Source organism: Cornus florida, unplaced genomic scaffold (genome assembly GCF_030987335.1).
Source record: "Cornus florida cultivar Cherokee Brave unplaced genomic scaffold, ASM3098733v1 CherokeeBrave_3.0.0_Hap2_Chr03, whole genome shotgun sequence".
Lineage (NCBI taxonomy): Eukaryota > Viridiplantae > Streptophyta > Magnoliopsida > Cornales > Cornaceae > Cornus > Cornus florida.
The window spans coordinates 44545032-44565552 of record NW_026775573.1 but is presented as its reverse complement, the minus strand read 5'-3'; the positions used below and the strand labels follow the sequence as shown (position 1 = coordinate 44565552).

The 20521-nt window shown below is 37.2% G+C and overlaps 1 protein-coding gene across 2 annotated transcripts in view; it reads right to left on the bottom strand.

The window, feature by feature from the left end:
• LOC132300399 (uncharacterized) overlaps positions 1–20521 on the bottom strand; it is a 52785-nt gene that overhangs the window by 12787 nt on the left and 19477 nt on the right. For both annotated transcript variants that reach the window (XM_059797442.1, XM_059797443.1), the window contains exons 6-8: positions 9238–9403; positions 7722–7858; positions 734–1421 (exon numbers count right to left, since the gene is read on the bottom strand). In XM_059797442.1, coding sequence (XP_059653425.1) covers positions 734–1421; positions 7722–7858; positions 9238–9403 — 991 coding nt within the window. The remainder of the gene's footprint in view (positions 1–733; positions 1422–7721; positions 7859–9237; positions 9404–20521) is intronic.

The window sequence follows — 20521 nt, the reverse complement described above, 5'->3', positions numbered from 1 at the left end:
ACCAGTGGAGGCTAAATATTGTAAACGAGAACTAGAAACATGTCCAAGACGGGAATGCCATAAGCAAAAATTAGAGGACTTGGGACTCAAAAGCAAGCTGTAATTGCTGTAAAATTATATTTTCAACCAATGATGAAACCCTAGCTATTACAAGACTTAATATAGAGTTTCGTTCTTAGCCATAGATTGGCTTACTACCAAATATAGACTAAAACAAAACAGGAAAATTGCTGGAAATCAGAAAAATTACAGAATCAGGAAATTTCAGAGTATGGAAATTTATGGAAAGTTTCTAAAAGACATAAAGTTGACTCTGCAGAAAATTAGGAATTTTGTTTGGTCCTCCTCGCATTCCTATCCTTCTTTGGGTGCTTCCAATGGTTCACAAAATCACTGACTACATCATTTATCAAGACACAGAGCAAAAATTTGATAATGACAAACCAAAATTAAAAAACCAATATTAATGTGATACCAGCCATCTGATAACAAAATTGTAAACTTCAGTCTCAAGTGAATTTTTTTTCTAGATGTTTTAGAAGTACAAAAAAACTTACCAATCAAAAGTCTATTCAGATAAAGATTTACATTATATAGAGTTTAAAATCATGATTACACACACACACACACAGATCATGATTTGATTCAATGCTCATGCATAAATCTAGCCTATGAGGAACTATACAAAGAGTCAGGGAAAGAAGAATAAGAAAGAGACTAGACATAGTCCAACCTTGAAAAGGTCTATGTTACTGGGTATCCCTTCCAGCATTGCCGCGTCTATAGTGGCTTGTGTTTTTTCAACAACCCGGCATTTCTCTCTGCAAGCAATTGCTGCCTTTTCCACCAAAGTCATATCAGCCACTACAAGATTTTTACTCAAAACTAAGCCTTGTCTTACTGAAGAGTTCTTCCAGAAATCAACTGAAGCACTAGATGCCCATGATGGAGATCTCATCCACTTCCTCAAGTATACACTTCCATCCATGTCAAACACATGATTACTACTTTCTGATACCTCATCAGATGGCCTCACTTCTTGACCCGGTTGATACCCTCCCTCTGTAATTTTTGTAACTAGCGGTCCACCCCAACAATTTACGGCCAGAGTTTGGTAAACAACATCACCATAGGGTGCATTTTGTAAATATGAAAGTTGAACAAGTTTAGTGGGATCATCCAAGAGCTTCCGCATAAACTGAAGCGCCTGAAGTCTTGCAATACCATTAATAGCATGAGTGATAGCCCTTGCCTTCCCTTTGTGAGCACCATACACATGATATACTGACTGATCACCATCCTTGGGTCCATACTCTCGTATGAAATTGTGTAAAGCAATTACTTCACTAATAAATGCATGCCACACATCTCGTCTCATTTCACCTCCCAAATCAATAAGTTCAAGTACCCATGTTTCAGACCTGATTAGACATATACAATAAAGACATGAACTTAGCGATCTTAAAAGAGTTTATGAGGAGGATGTAAATAGAAGGCAGAGGAAATTCATAATTGACACAAAAGAAAACAAAAATTGCATTTTCACGACTTATGAGAAACTCTATCTCCCATGTCTCTACAACAATTTAATGCTAGATAAGCAATAAATAATGCCAGAGGTTTCCAGCATCCTGCATAAGTGGGAACATCACTTGGTAACAGCCTCTTTTTAAGCAAAAAGCATCCTTGTTGAATTCAAGAGTTCCATCCTTTGTCTTAACATATATATGTTAAGATTAAGATTCTAGAGCTCTTATATATATATATACACATACATATATACACATTCCTTATAAGTATTAGGAAAGTTACCTTTTTATGCTATAGGCCATATATGCTAGGTTTCCAAGTTTTTCAAAAACCTACTTAGGCAGGTGCTTATGCATAAAGAAAAAGTTTTTTAAACATGCATCCATGCTTATTTTGTAAAGTTCAAAGTTTCCATGCCTAGACATTGCTTGTGCATTGAGAAAACGTTTTTCTAGAACCTTCAATTTTTTTTTTTTTTTAAATTTTTTTTTTGATGAGTAAGAAAATTCATAAAAAGCGTTCAAAAGGGGAACGCGTCCCAAAACAACACGAGACACATGGGACCCTAAGGCCCCAAGGAACTCAGAAAATCTATTGTCTCCTCAGGGGAGGAACAATGTCTACCTGAAGGCCAACAAAAGAGAGCTAATAAAAAAAATTTAAGAACAACAATAGAAGATTCCTCTCCTTCGAAAGATCTTTTATTCCGCTCCCTCCACAAACACCACCATAGGCATAAGGGCGCCATCCTCCAATACCCACGAGCCGTGCTCCCAGGTAGCACACTCTCCAAACATCCATTAATCCTCTCACAGATCTAGGCATGACCCACGGAACTTCAAAAAGACCCAACAAAAGGCTCCAACAATCAAAAGCCACTGGACAATGCAAAAGAAGATGGTCATCCGGCTGTCCATTACACTTACACATGCAACACCGGTTAACAGTGATTTGTTTTCTCCTCCACAAGTTGTCAAGCGTCAAAATTTTGCCCCACCACTGTCCAAGCAAAGAAAACTACTTAGAGCAGTGCCTTGGATCGCCACACTGCCTTCCACAGAAACGTAGTCCCGACTAGGTCTGAAAGACATCCAAATTGGGATCTCACTTCGAAGCTTCCCCGAGAAGAAGGCACCCAAACAAGAGAATCCCTACCTCCGCCATGAATCTCCTGGCTATACAAAAGTTCCAAAAATCCATAGACGTCATCCAGCTCCCAATCCTAAAAAGATCTCAGAAATTGCACATCCTAGGTCAGCCCCCCGCTATCAAGCCGATAGCAGTCAACTACCGAGTCCAAGTCTTTGATCTCTTAAGTTTTGTACTTGGTTTGTCATTTAGACCCAATTATTTAGTCTGAATATTTTTTCCAAGTCTTTGATCTCTGTTCCGCTTCAGACTACAAAGAACAGAATTGTACACTCCCCTTTTACATTTATAGGTTTGAATCCTTCTAAAATAAATTACAACTGCTCAAGGATGATGATTTGCCTAAGAAAATTAAATGGCAATAATTATCCGTCTTGGGCTCATGCTGTTCAGATTTTTCTGCGTGGAAAAGGAAGTTGAAATACTTCACTGATAATCCCCCCTCTGACAATAAGGAACTTAAAGACCAGGCATGTGATGATTGTGTTGTTATGGGATGGCTAACACAGTATGAAACATGATATTCCTAGTACAGTTGAATTTTGTGACTCTTCTAAGAAGATTAGGGACTCTTTTGCACAGTCATATTCGCACCAGAGTAATGTTTCTCGGTTTGAGTTGTATGAGAAGATTTTAGCTACTAAGCAATCTGGGAAACCATTGTTGGAATACTACAGTAACATGAAGAATTTGTGGGATTAGTTACTGCAACATCGACCATTTACTACTAATTTAGAGCAACAAAAGCGTCATTGTGAGGAGTTTATGATTGGCTCATTGTTATTTGGTTTAGACAGATTTTTGTGGCTTCAAAGATCAGATTCTCACTAGCGAGATGTTACCCACAGCTGCTAATGCTTATCTTTGACTACTAAGATCATCTTTGGGGCAAAGCTCTACTGCATCTTGTACAAAGTCTTCTGCATTACTATCTAGCAGTGGAGGTGGTGGTAGTTCTCGTGGTAGTCGCAGTTTTCATGGTGACCGCCGCTCTAGTGGACATGGTGATAGGAAGTGTGATCATTGTGGTGGTATAAACCACACCGACTCTTATTGTTGGGTGAAATATTTCAAACCATCGTATGTGCATCAGGTTACCGGTGGCCTCGCACTACATTTCGACATGTAGCTTCTGATTCTGGTTCTCATGATGCACTCAGTACTCAACTTATTGAGTTCATTTAGACACTACAATCTGCTCTCCCGTCCACTTCCACTGCTACCTTGCCAATTCAGGTAATATTGCATGTGTGGCTCAATCTCCTTCGTCTTGGGTCATTGACTCCGGAGCTAGCTCACACGTCTGGTAGATCATCTCTCTTTTCTGCCTTAACACCTATTAAACACCATATTGTTCTAGCAGATGGTTCTTCTAGGTCTGTCCTTGGGAAAGGTGTTCTTCACCCTACCCATTCATTGTCCTTATAGTCCAATCTCTATGTCCCTAATTTTCCTTTTAATTTTCTTTCTGTAAGTCAATTGACTAAAGCATTACATTGTTCCATAACCTTTCCTCCCACTTGATGTGTTTTTCAGGATCTCGGGACGAAGAAGATGATTGGTTCGGGGCATGAGAAGGACGGGCTATATTATCTGGATCTTGATGAACCACCTCCTATCTTATCATCAGCTTTGAGTGCTACCATCTCTCCTCTTCGGTGGCATTTTTGTTTGGGTCACCCGTCATTGGCAAAGTTAAGATTAGCGATTCCTAAGTTGAGTTGTGTGTCTATTTTAAAATGTAAAGCTTGCCAGTTAGGCAAGCATCACCGTAGTTCCTTTCCGAGTCGTAGTCATAGTTGTCAAACTAAGCATTTTAATGTAGTTCATATGGACATATGGGGTCCTTCTCGAACCGCCAGTTTGAATGGATTTCTTTATCTTGTTATATTTGTTGATGATTATTCTTGAATGACACGGCTATTTTTAATGAAAGAAAGATCTGAGTTACCTCGTATTGTTGCTAAATTTTATAATGAAATTTTTACTCAGTTTGGTAAGCGCGTTAAAAAAATTCGATCTTATAATGCCTTGGAATATAAATAGGCTATCATAAATTCCTTTTGTGATGATCGTGGTATTATTCATTAGACCAGTTGTGCCCACACTTCTCAATAGAATAGTGTTGCTGAACGAAAGCATTGCCATCTATTGGATGTTGCTCATACCTTGTTCAATATGAAGGTGCCAAAACATTTTTGGGCTATACAATTCTTACTACTTGTTATCTCATTAATCGTATGCCTTCTGCTGTTGTAAATAATTAGACTCCCTTTTCTCTTTTATATCCTAGTATCTCTCCCTTTCAGCTCACTCCTCGTGTTTTTGGTTTATGTAGCCTTCGTTCATATATTGGATCGTGGTCGTGACAAACTGTCTCCTTATGCTCGTAAATGTGTTTTTCTTGGATATTTCCACACACAAAAGGGATATCGATGTTATAGTCCTCAATCCAATCGATACTTTGTGAGTGCCAATGTTACCTTTTTTTTAGTCCTCTACCTTCTTTTTGTCCTCTGGTCAGTGTTCGTCTCCGGATCACATATCCGCTTATGAGGGGAGCCTTTCTCATCTTTCCTGACTCTTCCAATGCTAATAGCTCCACCTTCTAATCCTACACTTTCTATTTCTCCATTACAGGTTTGTCAGCACTCTAAATCTTGGCCCCTTTTTCCTTATGGTCCGGACACAACGTCTTCTCGACTAGAGGTTCCTGTTCCTTCATCATCCACTTCTACCATTGATGATTTGCCTATTGCGTTGCGTCGACGTAAGAGTACTTGTACCTTAGCATCTTGTTGCTAACTTTGTGTCCTACAATCATATTTCTTCCTTATTGCAGTCTTTCGATTTTACCTTGTCATCTATCTCTGTTCCCTCGTCTTATCAGCAGGCTTCTATCTTCCTAATATATAAATAGGGTGAGAGGTGTGGAAAACCCGGATACACGCTCTCTACCTTTTACAGAACTTCTCTTCTCCTCTTCCTCTTCCTCCCTTCCTCTTTGTTTCTACAACTACATCCTCAATTTCAACTACTTTAACAAGTGATAAATAAAGCGCGTAATTGAAATAAGTATTGCGTGGATTTTAAATTTGGGTAAGTTTCCATTGTAGACCTATTCACCCTCCTCTAGGTCTGTTTAGGGCAATCGTGACCATACGATCCTACTCACTGCATTCTTGATTGTTACTTTACTATTTCAGTCAAGACCTCATCAGCTAATCTCACTCCTGAGTTAATTGATAAAACCCCAACATGTACCTCAAAATACAATAAACAATCTCTAAATGTGAAGTGCGAGGGTCATGCATATACCGACTTGCAACCTCGATTGCATAAGCTATCTGGTAGAGTGTGAGAAAGATATATAAACTTCCCTACAAGTCTCTGATATTTAACTTTATTTACTTGATTTCTTTTGGCACTTCTAAGGTGATCATTTGCATCAATATGGAAGTCTGCCGGTCTACACCCCAACATATTGGTTTCTTCTCAGAAAACCAATAATATATTTCCTCTAGCAAATGAAAATCCCTTTTCAAGATCTAGAAACCTCAATTCTAAGGAAATATCATAAATTACCGAGTCTTTTATTTTGAATTCAGCTAGAAGAGCTTTCAATCTGGAGATCTCCTCGACATCATCACCGGTTACAACAAATTTTTTATTTTTATTTTACATGAGCAAGAAACACACTCACACGCCCACTTGCCCCTGTGGGGACTTGAACCCTCAACCTTCTACTTTGGAAGGTGAGGATGTGCCACTAGGTTACAACCTTTGGTGGTATCATCGTTGTGTACAACTATGTCATCCACATATGCAGTAAGGATAGTAATCTTGTCAATTGCTCATTTTGTGAACATAGTATGATCAGCTTGACTATATTTGCAACCAGTCTTCACCATAGCCTTACAATATTTATCAACCCAAGCTTTGGGAGATTTCTTCAATCCATAGAGTGCCTTCTTCAATTTACACACCTTCCCTTCAGTTACATGTGATGAGAAGCCTGAAGGAATCTCCATGTACACTTCCACCTCTAGATCCCCATGTAAAAAGGCAATTTTAACATTTAACTGTTCAAGAGTCAAACCCAGATTTGTTACACATGAAGTAAGTGCTCGAATGGAGCTGATTTGAACAATCGATGCAAATGTCTCCTCATAGTTTATATCATATGTTTGAGTGAATCCTTCACAATCAACCTATTGTTATATCTATTAATTGTCCCATTTGCCTTTGTTGGAATATTTGAATAATTAGTGCATGATTAGCGTTCAGGGTAGTTCTGTAATTTTTCTTATTCGACAAAATAAATAGATAGTGTGTAGAGGTGTTGGTGACACTCTTCAATCCTTCCTTACAACTCCTCTCTTCCTTCTCTCTTTTTTAAATTTTTCTCAAATCCTAATCTTTCAAGTCTAGTATCATCTTCAACCAGGTATTAGAAAATCAGCTCAGGATTCAAAAGCCATTGGAGGTCGGAGGAGTAAACTACATGTCAGTATACAACATGCGTGTGCTAACGTCACTGTCACATGGTGACATCAGCAGCCCCGCCGTCAACCTTGACAAAAATTTATATGTGTCAATTATCCTATTTTTTTCTCAGAATTAAGGTGGTGTTTTTGTGGATGTTTGAAACCATTTGATTCCAGTTTTCCATTTTGAGTTAAACTATCAGCAATTTCAAGGCTTTCAGGTAGAATTGTTTGGTCAAGTCTGGTTCAGAGGGATGCGCCTAGGTCCCAGCTATTTCAAGGCTAAAATACAATGAACTATCAGCGTCTAATGATTTTATTAATATTATTATTTTGGATTAATAAATGTATAATTCTCTCCCCATATATCATGACATGAGAGAATTTCATCGACAGAATCAAGTAATAGCATGGAGAAACATACAACAGCTAGATGCTGAACATGTAGAGCATCTTATAATAGTTATAAACTTATTATATAGATGCTTCTGCTTGAAAAATCAGTTATCAGTAACTCAAATAATTCTACAGACTAGTATTGAGAGGCTTACTCACTCCAAACCAGAGGAAACAGAGACAGCAGAGTCAAAAATATCAGTTCCCAAAGGTCCAACCCTGGTTTTCTCTACCCGTGAACCATTTCTTGTTAGATCCAGTCTAACAGCATTTCTTTGCCTTGCCAAGTCAACTGCCTGTGAAAAGGTACAATACAATAAACCACTTGAGAGAGGGGTTGCTCCAATGAAACTTCTAAAATGGGATAAAACAACAAAACCGGCTAGAACTTAAAACTTCACAAGTAGAAAATACAATCATGTCAAAAACTATAAAAATAGTAGTAGTAATAAATAACAATAAGTTTCTAAGATTTTGAACTCCGCAGATAAAAATGTAGACACTTTTTCCGCAATAGATTTGTCCGGTTCAAATCTATTGAGGAATTTTTTTTTTCAGATTCTTATCTGAAGACAATGTGTCTTAAACATTACTTAACATATATATATATATATTTGCCTTCAACATTTCTTAATCTCTGCACATGCTCATGTTTAATTAGCTGCAGCCCAAAAATTATAATCACGTCCGTAAACAGCTTTCTCACTTTTATGTTTTCCATAACTGGGCACAACTTTAACAAAATGTATCTTTGGTTTTCACAAAATAGATGAACTAGGACTCTAATTTCAAAATATTTGAACAGGCACACGATGATACACATCAATAAAGGAATATTAAAAATTAAAGAATATAGGAGTGCATGCAAATGCTAGGAAAATTTCATTTTTTGCCCTTTTCATTGAAAAGACAAAAAAAAATTGATAAGAAAATCAGATTTGGAAATATATAGCTAGAAAAGGAAGCATAATAATAAACTAATGTAAATAAATAGACTTTTAAGAGGACTTAGCATCCAATTTTGCATAGGAATCGAATATTGGCAATAAATATGGGGTTATAATAAGTCTAAGGTGTCTCTTACTGGTATTTTAACTCTTTACATACTATTGAGAGAATTTATATCTTTTAGAGAGAATCTTTGAGAATCAATCTACCGTTTTTCATAGACTTCCATACTCTGTGATTGAGAGAATCAAGCAAGGAGAAGAATGAACATGACAAGTCATTGGAGATCAAAGGATTAAAGGAGCAGTGAACTGCATGAGGAGCGAGTTCGTTGACTAGCAGCAACAAAGATCAGGTTGGATCGTCTGGCGTGAGTCTGAATCAAAAGGAACCAGAGGATTCTTGGGTTAGTCTAGCTAACCTAGTTATAAATATTTCTTCATAGTGGATTTTAAATACCTAGACTAGTTCCCATGCTTTTTTTTTTTTTTTTTTCCTTTCTAGGGTTTTTCCCATAAAAAATGTAGTGTATCTGTTTTACTTTATTTACTATGCGTTTGTGATTGATTCGTCAACTATTTTCCTGTTCCATGTATAATCAGATTTAGCTACTCATCGATTCCAAAGTATCTGAGTGAAATAGATCACATGTAAGGTATTAGTATCTCAAATTATAAACACTCGTTTTATTTTTCCTCATGCATAAAATTGCTCAAATATCAAATACCTCAAAGTAGAGTGCTTTATCTGTCAAAGTAAGTTTTCCTGGCCATGCCATGTTCTTCTCCCATTTTAGAACAGGCCGCTTCCTGCTAGAACCAAGGCATAAGATTCTCTCACCAGAGATTTGGGAGCATTCTTGAAATTGGTAGGATTTCCGTCCTTCATGCACTCTACACCGAAAAGAAAAATAGAAATTCAAAAATGGAGCACTAATGCAAAACTCAGGTTACTAGTACACATTCAAAGATTACAAAGAGAAAATTCTTAATTAAATATACATATATATCAGACCATTGTATGACTATCATTCCGCAGAGAATAGAATTTCGACCAACATAAAGCTAGTTAGGTGAATAATGCAATAACAAAGATGAAGCAGATATTTGTTCCAATAAGGAAAGTTATACTTAAAGAACAATAGTTTAAAGATAATCAAGGTGAACACAAAGGCGAAAAAGAATAAATTCTGATATTCTCTTTTCATATCACATATGTTAGTTTATAGGCCTATATACATATAGAAGTGTATTACAAATTCTATCTAAGGAAAAGATATATACAAATCATAATTCCTATAATATAGGAACTACTTATGTAAAATTTAAAAAAGTCAACTATCTAACTATGGATAATTCCTAAAAATCCTCCCTAACTAATTTCCTAACAATTCAGCCTAGATCTTTCCACACACCCCCTCAAGCTGGCTCGAAAAATATCTTGCATTCCCAGCTTGCATGTAAGATTGTCAAATTTCCTCTTCGGTAATCCTTTAGTGAGGATAACAGCTACCTGTTCTCCTGTAGGAATATAGGGCATACATATCACTCCTCCTTCCAATTTCTCCTTAATAAAATGTCGATCAACTTCCACATGCTTAGTCCTATCATGTTGGACAGGATTGTGAGCTATGTTGATTGCAGCTTTATTATCACAGTAAAGCTTCATAGGCATCGGACTTGAGATTTTAAGATCTTCAAGTAATCTTTTCAGCCACAAAAGTTCACAAATTCCATCAGCAACTGCTCTGAACTCAGCTTCTGCACTTCTCCTTGCTACAACGGTTTACTTCTTGCTCCTCCAAGTAACCAAGTTGCCACCAACACAGGTACAGTAACCTGAAGTAGATCTTTTATCCGTCACACTACCTGCCCAATCAGCATCAGTATAGGCTTCAATCCTTAGATGGCCATGGTTTTCAAATAACAAACCTCTTCGAGGTGATCCCTTTAGGTATTTAAGAATCCGGTAGGCTGCCTCAAAGTGTTCTCCTCCTGGTGAGTGCATAAATTGATTCACTACACTCATTGCAAAGGCAATATCTGGCCAAGTGTGTGAAAGATAAATGAGTCTTCCAACCAGCCTTTGGAATTGCTCTCGGTTCACCACTTTTTCTACACTTGCTGCCTGCAACTTTAAATTGGGTTCCATAGGTTTGCAGCCAAGTAAATGTGTCTCCATAAGTAAATCCAACACATACTTCCTTTGAGAGACAAATATCCCTCTCTTGGATCTGGCAAATTCCATTCCTAGGAAGTATTTCAAAGCTCCAAGATCTTTTATCTCAAATTCTTTTGCAAGAAAAGACTTCAAATCCTCCAATTCTCTTTTATTATCTTCGGTCAAGATTATGTCATCCACATAAACAATAAGTATGGCTATCTTACCATCACTTGAATGTTTGTAGAACAGAGTGTGATCAGCTTGACTTTGACGATATCCATGACCCTTGATAGCTTTAGTGAATCGATCAAACCATGCTCTGGGTGATTGTTTCAAACTATATAGCGATTTCTTCAATTTACACACCTTTCCAGCTCCATAATCATTTTCAAATCCTGGTGGTAGATTCATAAACACTTCTTCCTCTAGCTCACCATTTAAGAACGCATTCTTTATATCTAACTGTTGCAATGGCCAACTCGAGCTTGCAGTAAGAGACAACAGCACCCGTATTGAATTTACCTTTGCCACCAGGGGCAAAGGTTTCTTGGTAACCTATTCCATATGTTTGGGTGAAGCCTTTAGCTACGAGTCTTGCCTTGTATCTCGCAATATTACCACCAGCCTTATATTTGACCATGAACACCCATTTGCAGCCTATTGTCACGGGCTTAGAGTTTTAGCACCACTCTAGCTACTCCCGTGCGGCACCAAGACGTTACTTCTACTCTCGCAAGGACTTGGTCAGCCTAACTCTCGTGCACACTTTAGCCAACACACTCTCCTCGTGCGCTTACTAGTGTTGCAGTGGCCTCGCCCTCTCCTCACTTGGCTTGCACACTCACACATACTAAGGCACTTAAGTTGGCAAGGAAAGAACACTTCTATTACTTCAAAGAATGCTTTGTACAAGGCTAGCACTCAAACTCTCTACAAGACTCTCAAGACTCACTCTAAGACTTATTGCCTACAAAATGAAGTCCTGCCTCTATTTATAGGCATCCCCATCCCTAATGGATGGCTAGGATGCATTCTAACCAACGGTGGAGATCGATTCTCTAGAATCTTCTCCCACCTTCTTCATACTTCCATACTTATCTACAAGTATCTACAATATTCTAGAACTCTCCATATTACTCCACACGATTCTGGAGAGCTCTAGAATATACTACACATATCTAGAATCTTCCACACAACTTTAGACAACTCCGGAAGATTTTAGAAACTCCACTCGCCATGCAGTTGCCATGCAGCGTCCGCGTGTCGTCTGCATGGCCCAACCTCCATAGGCGGGGCGTGACACTAAGGTCTTCTTCTCCCTTGGCACCTCAACAATCTCCTAAGTTTTGTTCTCATCAAGAGCCCTCATCTCTTCCATAATTGTTGCCTTCCACTCAAAGTATGATTCAAGGCCTCCTGTATAGTTCTAGGAATTGAAACACTAGAGAGATTAGTGGTAAAGGCTCTATAATTTGGAGACAATCTATGGTAGGACACATATTTAGCAATAAGATGCATGGTACAAGAGCGAGTACCCTTCTTAAGTGCAACATGAATATCAAGGTCATGAGAAAGGCTTTCTTCATTGCTGGTTTCAGGAATTAAAGATGGATTAGAGATAGAAATACTTGTTTCATTCAAGTTGCCTTTATCTGGAGAATTTTCTTGGCAGGTAGTAGGTTGGTGCTCTTTATTTTGATCCTTCCGTCTTCGAGAGTAAACACGAAGCTCAGATTGAGATTGGATTTAAAGTGGTTCTCCCCCTGAAGTGTAGCCTATAATGTTCGACTCAATAGGCTTCGGAGAGGCTGAAATAGTGGGTTTAGTAGGTTCAATAGGTAAGGTAAGGTTTGGTGACACACTCGGCAATGGTAAAGCGCCCAACACTTCCCAAAAATGGTCTTCCCTCTCATTAATCTCCCCCTGAAGAGTATTTTTGGTGAACTAGGGTTGAGTCTCAAAAAAGGTCACATCCATACTCACAAAGAATTTTCTAGAGGTGAGGTTATAACATTTATACCCTTTCTGTTTAGGAGAGTAGCCAACAAACACGCACTTTTCAGCCCTAGGATCAAGTTTTGAATGGTCCCGTGTATGAACATGTACAAAAGCAGTGCATCCAAACACTTTAAGAGGTAATGAGGTGAAGATCCTAATATATGGAAAAACTGACAGCAAGCTGTTTAGGGGCATCTCAAATTTCAACACCCTAGTTGGCATTCTGTTGATCAAGTATGAAGCTGTAAGAAAAGCCTCACCCCATAGATATTTAGTGAACATTATTGCCCTAGCAAACTCAAGTAAATGGCAGTTTTTTCTCTCAACTATCCCGATTTGTTGTGGGGTGTCAAAGCAAGTGGAATGATGGAAAATACCATTTTCTTTCAAAAAATCACCAAGAATAGAGTTAAAGAATTATTTTCCATTGTCGGTTTAAATACTTGAATCCGGGTTTGAAACTGGTTTTCAATCATGGCATAAAACTCTTTAAACGTTCTCGCAGCCTCAAATTTTTCTCTCAAAAGATATACCCAACCACTCTAGTATGGTCATCAATGATAGTGATGAACCACCTAGTTCAAGTCACATTAGTAACCCGAGAAGGCCCCCACACATCACTATGAATCAAATAAAATGGTTTGGATGCTTGTTATAAATGAGAAGGATAAGAAACGCGATGATGCTTTGATAATTAACAAGATTCACATTGAAATAACTGTTGTAAAGCACAAAACAGACGTGAAGAGAGAAATGAAACACGAAGAACACAAGGATATTACGTGATTCAGCCACTATGGCCTACATCCACGGCACAGAGCACAAAGAGCTACATCACTTTATAATATATTCTCTCTTAATTCATATACAATACAATGATGGAGGCTCCTTTATATAGGAGAAGAAATTATGAGAATGAAAAGAATTAGAAAATAGGAAACAAGGAGGATTTTTCTCCACTGATTCCTCTAATAACACCAAATCCTCAATAATAGGAAACAACATTAATTCCTGAAAGATTTTCCTCCACTGATTCCTCCATTAAATCTTCAATACTCCCCCTTAAGTTGGAGCATGAATGCCCAACTTGACATTGAGATGATAAGTGTGAATGATGAAGAGAGAAGACTAAACCAACGGGCCAGTGGCCTAGCGGTATCAGCCTCTTACCTCCCAAAGGGAGGTCAGGAGTTCAAATCTTAGAAGAGACAAGTGTATGTGAGTACCAACTAGGAAAAAAAAGAAAAAAAAGAGAGAAGACGAAGAACAATGCTACCGAACACACCGACAAGTGACAACCCAAACAAGTCAACAAAAAATTCCCGGAGACACGGCAAAGGCGAGGACAATGCTACCGAACACACCGGCAGCCCAAACAAGTCGATAAAAACTGTCGAGGACACGGTAAAGGCAAAGACAATGCTACCGAACACACCGGCAGCCCAAACAAGTCAACAAAAACTGTCGAAGACACGACAAAGGCGAAGAACATTACCACCGAACAAACCAGCAGCCCTAACAAGTCACAAATAGCACCAAGAAACCCTTAGCAACATTTCAGATGCTAAGGGAATATCCCAAAATAGGGGTCCGAACCTAGGAAGAGAAATTAGGCTCTGATACCATGTTGTAAAGCATAAAATAGAAGTAAAGAGAGGAATGAAACACGAAGAACACAAGGATATTATGTGGTTCAGCCACTAAGGCCTACATCCACGGCACAAAGAGCACAAAGGGCTACATCACTTTATAATATATTCTCTCTTAATTCATATACAATACAATGGTGGAGGATCCTTTATATAGGAGAACAAATTATGAGAATGGAAAGAATTAGAAAATAGGAAACAAGGAGGATTTTTCTCCACTGATTCCTCTAATAACACCAAATCTTCAATAATAGGAAACAAAATTAATTCCTGAAAGATTTTCCTCCACTGATTCCTCCATTAAATCTACAATAATAACAAAGGATTTAAATTTTGAACAGGGATGGAAACAAATGTTTTAAGTAAAAGAAACTGGGATTGCCTAACTTATAGTGCCATAACATTATTTGACTTTTAATAGAAATAGAAATATCACTACTACTTGCAGCTTGAGCTTGTCCACTCTTGAAGATTTCATTATCAAAATAATAGAGTACATCAACCATCGTAGCACTGCCAATCATCTTCCCTGGATATACATCCTGAAATTCACAGTGAGAATCAAGAAATTTGACAGCACAATTAGAATCCTTAGTGAGTTTACTAACTGATAAAAGATTGCATGAAAGGTTAAGGACATGGAGGGCATATTTTAAAACAAGGTTTTCTGAGAGAAGTATAGAACCTTTTCGTGCAACTGGTATCAAACTACCATCGGCAATACAAATTTTTAAGTGACCAGAACTTGATAAATACGTACTAAACAAATGTGATAAACTAGTTAATATGAAATGCACCAGAATCAATGATCCAAGGTGCTGGATTTAAAGAACTAGTGAGAGCACTTAAAGAGCTACCTTTTTGGGCAAGAGAACCTGATGAGACACTTGAAACCTGAGTTTGGTTCAGCATTTTAGATAGATGATCAAGCTGCTCCTTACTGAATGGAGATGCCTCGGTTTCAATAGTAGCTTGCATTCCACACCCATTCTTGTCTCCAAATATGCCTACCTTCCAATTTGATGGTTTTCCATGTAGTTTCCAGCATATTTCTCAAGTGTGCCTTGGTTTGTTACATAAATCACACCAGATCTTGGTTTTCTTTTCAATCTTCCGCTGTAGATGATTTGTTGGTTTTGGATTAACTGCAGCTGCTGCCATTTCAGTGGCTGTTACATTAAGTGCAGAGTTCTCACTATGAGTGCTAGAGGATTTCTTTCCCATCATCACCAACCTGCGGCTTTCTTCCCTCCTAACTTCCGAGAAGACTTCTCTAATGGTAGGCAATGGCTCTTTGCGCAGAATTCGTCCTCTCACTTCATCTAACTCAACATTGAGTCCAGCCAAAAATTCAAATACACGGTCCTTCTCAACTGTTTTCTTGAACTGGGCACTATCACCTGCACACTTCCATTCAAAATCATAAAAGAGGTCAAGTTCTTGCCACAACCTTGTAATATGTTGCAATACTTTGTAACAGTCTGATCTCCTTGTCTTGTTTCTCAGATCCTTGTTTCAATTTCATAGACTTAAGCAGAATTGACTAAGTCTGAGTATGTCTCACTCACTGCATCCCATAATTCTTTGGCAGTGGAGAGATACATAAATGTCTGGCCTATTTCCGATTCCATAGAGTTCACTAGCCATGACATAATCATGGAATTTTCTGCATCCCAAATGGCATATGCTAGATCATCTTCCTTTGGGGCCTGCTTTGCACCAGTTAAATAACCAATCTTCCCCCGCCCTCGGACAAACAACTTTACGGATTGAGACCACCGTAGAAAATTATGTCCATTCAGCCGATGAGTGGTAATTTGGAGGATTGGGTTGTCACCTGAACCAGATGAAGTGATCTGGGATTTCCGAGCATTTGAAGAATCGACCAAAGCTTCCTCAGTGGAGATTCCAAACATCACGGATTTAACTAAAGAAATCGTCCAGAAATTACGAAGAGACATAGAAGAATAAGTCTTCTAAATTCTGGTATAAACGACCAGAATTAACAATGAATGTTTGCTAATTTTATCGGATAATCAGCAGAACAATGGAGTAGTTTACCGTCCTAGTGAGTGCGGCTCGGATACCATGAATACAAAGGTGAAAAAGAATAAATTCTGATATTCTCTTTTCATATAGTTTACAGACCTATATATATATAAGTGTATTACAAATTCTATCTAAGGAAAAGATATACACAGATCATAATTCCTATAATATAGGAACTACTTATGTAAAATTTAAAAAAAAGTCAACTATCTAGCTATGGATAATTCCTAAAAATCCTCCCTAACTAATATCCTAAACAATTCAGCCTAGATCTTTCCACACAAGGGATCCACCATATTCCGCGATCAATACTATCATTCAATCCATTATATGAGATTGAGGACTTGACAACTACTGGTTGAGATTGAAATCGCTAGATTCATAATTTTTTTTCAAAAATTCTAAATTTGTTTTGAAATGTGTCAACGTGTTTTGAGTCGTTCATGTACATCTATTGAAGACACTTACCAAGATCACGATGTACAATTTGAATCTTGAATCACACATCCAAGGACCAAGGGTGCCAAATGGTACTTTCTCACCTTCCAAAGTAGAAGGTTGAAGGTTCAAGTCCCCAGAGAGGCAAAGTGGGTGTGTGAGTGAGTTTCTTGCCAAGGTAAGAACAAAAAATTAAAAATAAATTAAAAAGTCCAAGGAAAAGACCTACATTGACCTAGTTTGATCTTGATGGCGCACACAAATTTATTCAAAATAAGTTTCTGAAAATTAGTTTTTCAAAGTTATTGTTTTATATATTTTTTTAAAGCTATATTTTAAACTGAACAGGTCAACTGATCGAACATCTTCCAGTAGTCATCAATCGAATTGATCAATCGATATTTGACTCAAAATTATTTTTCAAAACCAGTATGCCTCGATCGATCGAGGTCAGTCCAGTAGGCTTCAAACAAAGGATCGAACCTGACGTATATATGTTTTCGGAAACTTTCTTAAAACATAATTTTACACAGAATCTACTTGCTAATATGTATCGGCTATAATTATGGGGTTATATTCAGCCTAGATACGACCACCAAGCCTTTCGGGATACCACTTCGGGGCGGAGGCTCAAAAGAATTCCGATTAGCAATTGACCCTCAAAACTCCATGGTAACCTTATTTCACACACTGGCCTAAACTAAACTGCTTTCTTATCCTTCAGAGTCCTCTTCATCCCCAGATCCATGGGTCCTCATCTAGAGAGAAAAAGTCCTTTAGAGAAGATAATTTCAAACTACTCAATCTAGGGTTTCCTTAGGCAACATTATAGTGTTTATCAAGGAGGAATTCAACAATCTGATATGCTTATAAATAAATAAATAAATAAAGAATTCAACAATCTGATCCAATTCAACCGATCAATTGTTAGAGCCAAAAGGGCGGTTAACAACAATCTACTCTAAAAGCTTAAGCTTTTAGAGAGGGTGTAACTTTAATATTTATATCCTTCAACACACCCTCTCACGTGTGGCCTTCTTTTGGTCCAACACATGCTTTTCAATTTTTTAATTAGGGTGACGGCAAGGTTTGAACTCGAGACCTTTGGCTCTGATACCATGTTAACAAACATCTACTCAGCTTTTAGAGAGGGTGTAACTTTAATATTTATATCCTTCAACCAAGGCGAACAATAACTGGAGAACAGGATTTGTGAGGAGCGAAGTCTGTTGATGAGTCAGCTGACGTTTAAAGACTTGTGTGAAAAGTTTAGTATCAGCATGGGCCAAGAGGTAAATAGGTTCTAGGGTGTGGGAACTGTCAACTTGTTTGTAACTTCTCCCTTGCATAATGAATTGTACTTGTCTAGACTGGGTCCAGTGATTTTTCCTGGTTTGGATTTTCCACGTAAAAATATGTTTTTCTTATTTTCCACTGATGCATGATTGTGAGCATGATTGATGGAAATTGAAGACTAACAGGTATAAACAATAATTAAAATATCAATCATCACAACTAAATAACTGAATTTCAAATAAGGCTTAATGGTAATTTAAAAAGTTAGTTAAGTTCAAAATAATATCCATAAGACCTATTAACACCCACCCTCCCCCTTTCTAGGATTAAGTCACCACTTGTACTCTAATGCAACAGGGCCTTAGCTAACAGTCCAACATACCCATCAAGAGTGTAGGGTTACCATCCAATTGTTTGGTTAGTATCAAAGCGAGTTGCTTGACACACTGAGTAGATCATGAATAGCCTTAAGGAAGGTGGATTCATAGTTAAGCCGATTTTGTTTAACAGAACAAATTATGGCTATTGGTAAGTCAAAATGAGGATTTTCTAAAATCCAGTGATGAAGAAGAATGGACCACTGTTGAAATCTGTTGGGAACCTCCAACTAAGGTACTTGAAGGTGAAATTGTGACTAGATCTAGTAAAGAATGTAATAAATTGAACTAGCTGAAGGAAAATGGAACTCTAAAGGCTTAAATCCAATATTTAGTGTTGTCACACCTAGTGAATTTACTAGGATTTCAATGTGTACAACCTCTAAGCAAGTATGGCACATCTTAGAAAAAGTAAATGAAGGTACAACAACAGTAAAAAAATTTAAGATGCAAATGCTAACCACGAAATTCAGAACTCTTAGTTTGGATAACTAAAATATTTGACGAGTTCTATGCAAAACTTTAAGAAATTAAAATAGGAAAAAAAAAAAAAAAAATGAAATTAATGTCATAAGAAAGATACTTAGGTTTCTCCCCTGCAGGTTTCAAGCTAAGTATTAAAGAAAGAAATTGGATTCGTAAGAAACTTGCTCAGAAACATCTATTAAAGAAGTAAAAATATTTATAATATCAATATAAAAGATTTAGTAGGATGAACTGGATTTCCCTCTGGCTAAAAAGAATAAAACATTACTGTAAAAATTGTCAAAGAAATGAATAAAGGACTGAGAATGAAATTCCTTTTCAAATTAAGAAACTTAGAAGATTTTTTGAAGAGAACGAAAATATAATTAAAAAAAAAAACCATAAAAGTAATTCATCAAAAGATAGGAAAGATCCATCAAAGGAAGAAACAAGAAGTAAATGAAAAGATAGGTCTTATGAAGTCTGTTGAAAGAGAGAGAGAGAGAGAATATATGAAAATGTATATCTTATTGAGTGAGTAATACAATAATACAATGGTGTTTATATAGGAGAAGCTACAGGAGCGAGTGAGTGGAGAACAAGTAAACCCTATACGTGGTAATTCTATATATGGTAGTGAGGGGTAGGTGACAACTCATACAATACTAACTGTACACGTGTGACAACTCATACAATACTGTACAACAAAGTCAATTGTTGGAGGTGTAATAAAAAAGAACACAACACGTAGGTAGTGATTGTCCAATGAGAAAAAGGAATTGTAAAAAGAGAGGGAAATCAAAAGCTATAAAAGCCACATTGTCTGAATCTGATAGTGAAGATACAACTAGCAAAATTGAGGAGGAACCTCAAGTAGCTCTTGTGGCCATAGCAGGCACCTTAAAGATGATTATAAGTGGAAAAAATAAAAATAAAAATAAAATAAAATAAAAACAAGAAACTTTAGAAAGTGAAACAGAAGATGATGCTGAGAGTTTAATTGGAAGTGAGAATGAGAAAATAACAAATAAGTTAGTCTACAAGGTTCAGAATGCATCCAATGAACTTTTAAGAAAACAGTAAGTGTTAAGAAGACAAGCAAGAAGCTCAATGAGAAAATCAAACAATTCGAGCCTAGTAAGGAGGAATTTAAAAAAGAAAATTCTAAAAAATTCAAGTTTAATAGAAGACGTAGAAAACAAATTTAAAAAGATTTGTTTGGCATAAATTTCTTGAACAATAAGTAAATGAAGCAATGAACCGGAAATCATTTTATTTGAAAAATAAAAATAAAAGACCTAGAAACCATATTGAAAAAATAAATAAATAAAAATAAAAAAAAAAACCCCGCTACCATGTTCTCAGAATGGGAACTGAAAACTTAAGATAAATCACTCACAATAGGAAAGTCTTAGCCTGATAAGTCTGACTGGCTTTACTTCAATGCTAATGCTACAAATCGAAGTTTCAAGTTTGTTTTAAAAACAATTCCAGCACTACCTGGAAATATTCAATAAAGAAGCCTTCACAAAACCCAGAAATATCACTCACAATAGGAAGAGAGATTCTATGCTAG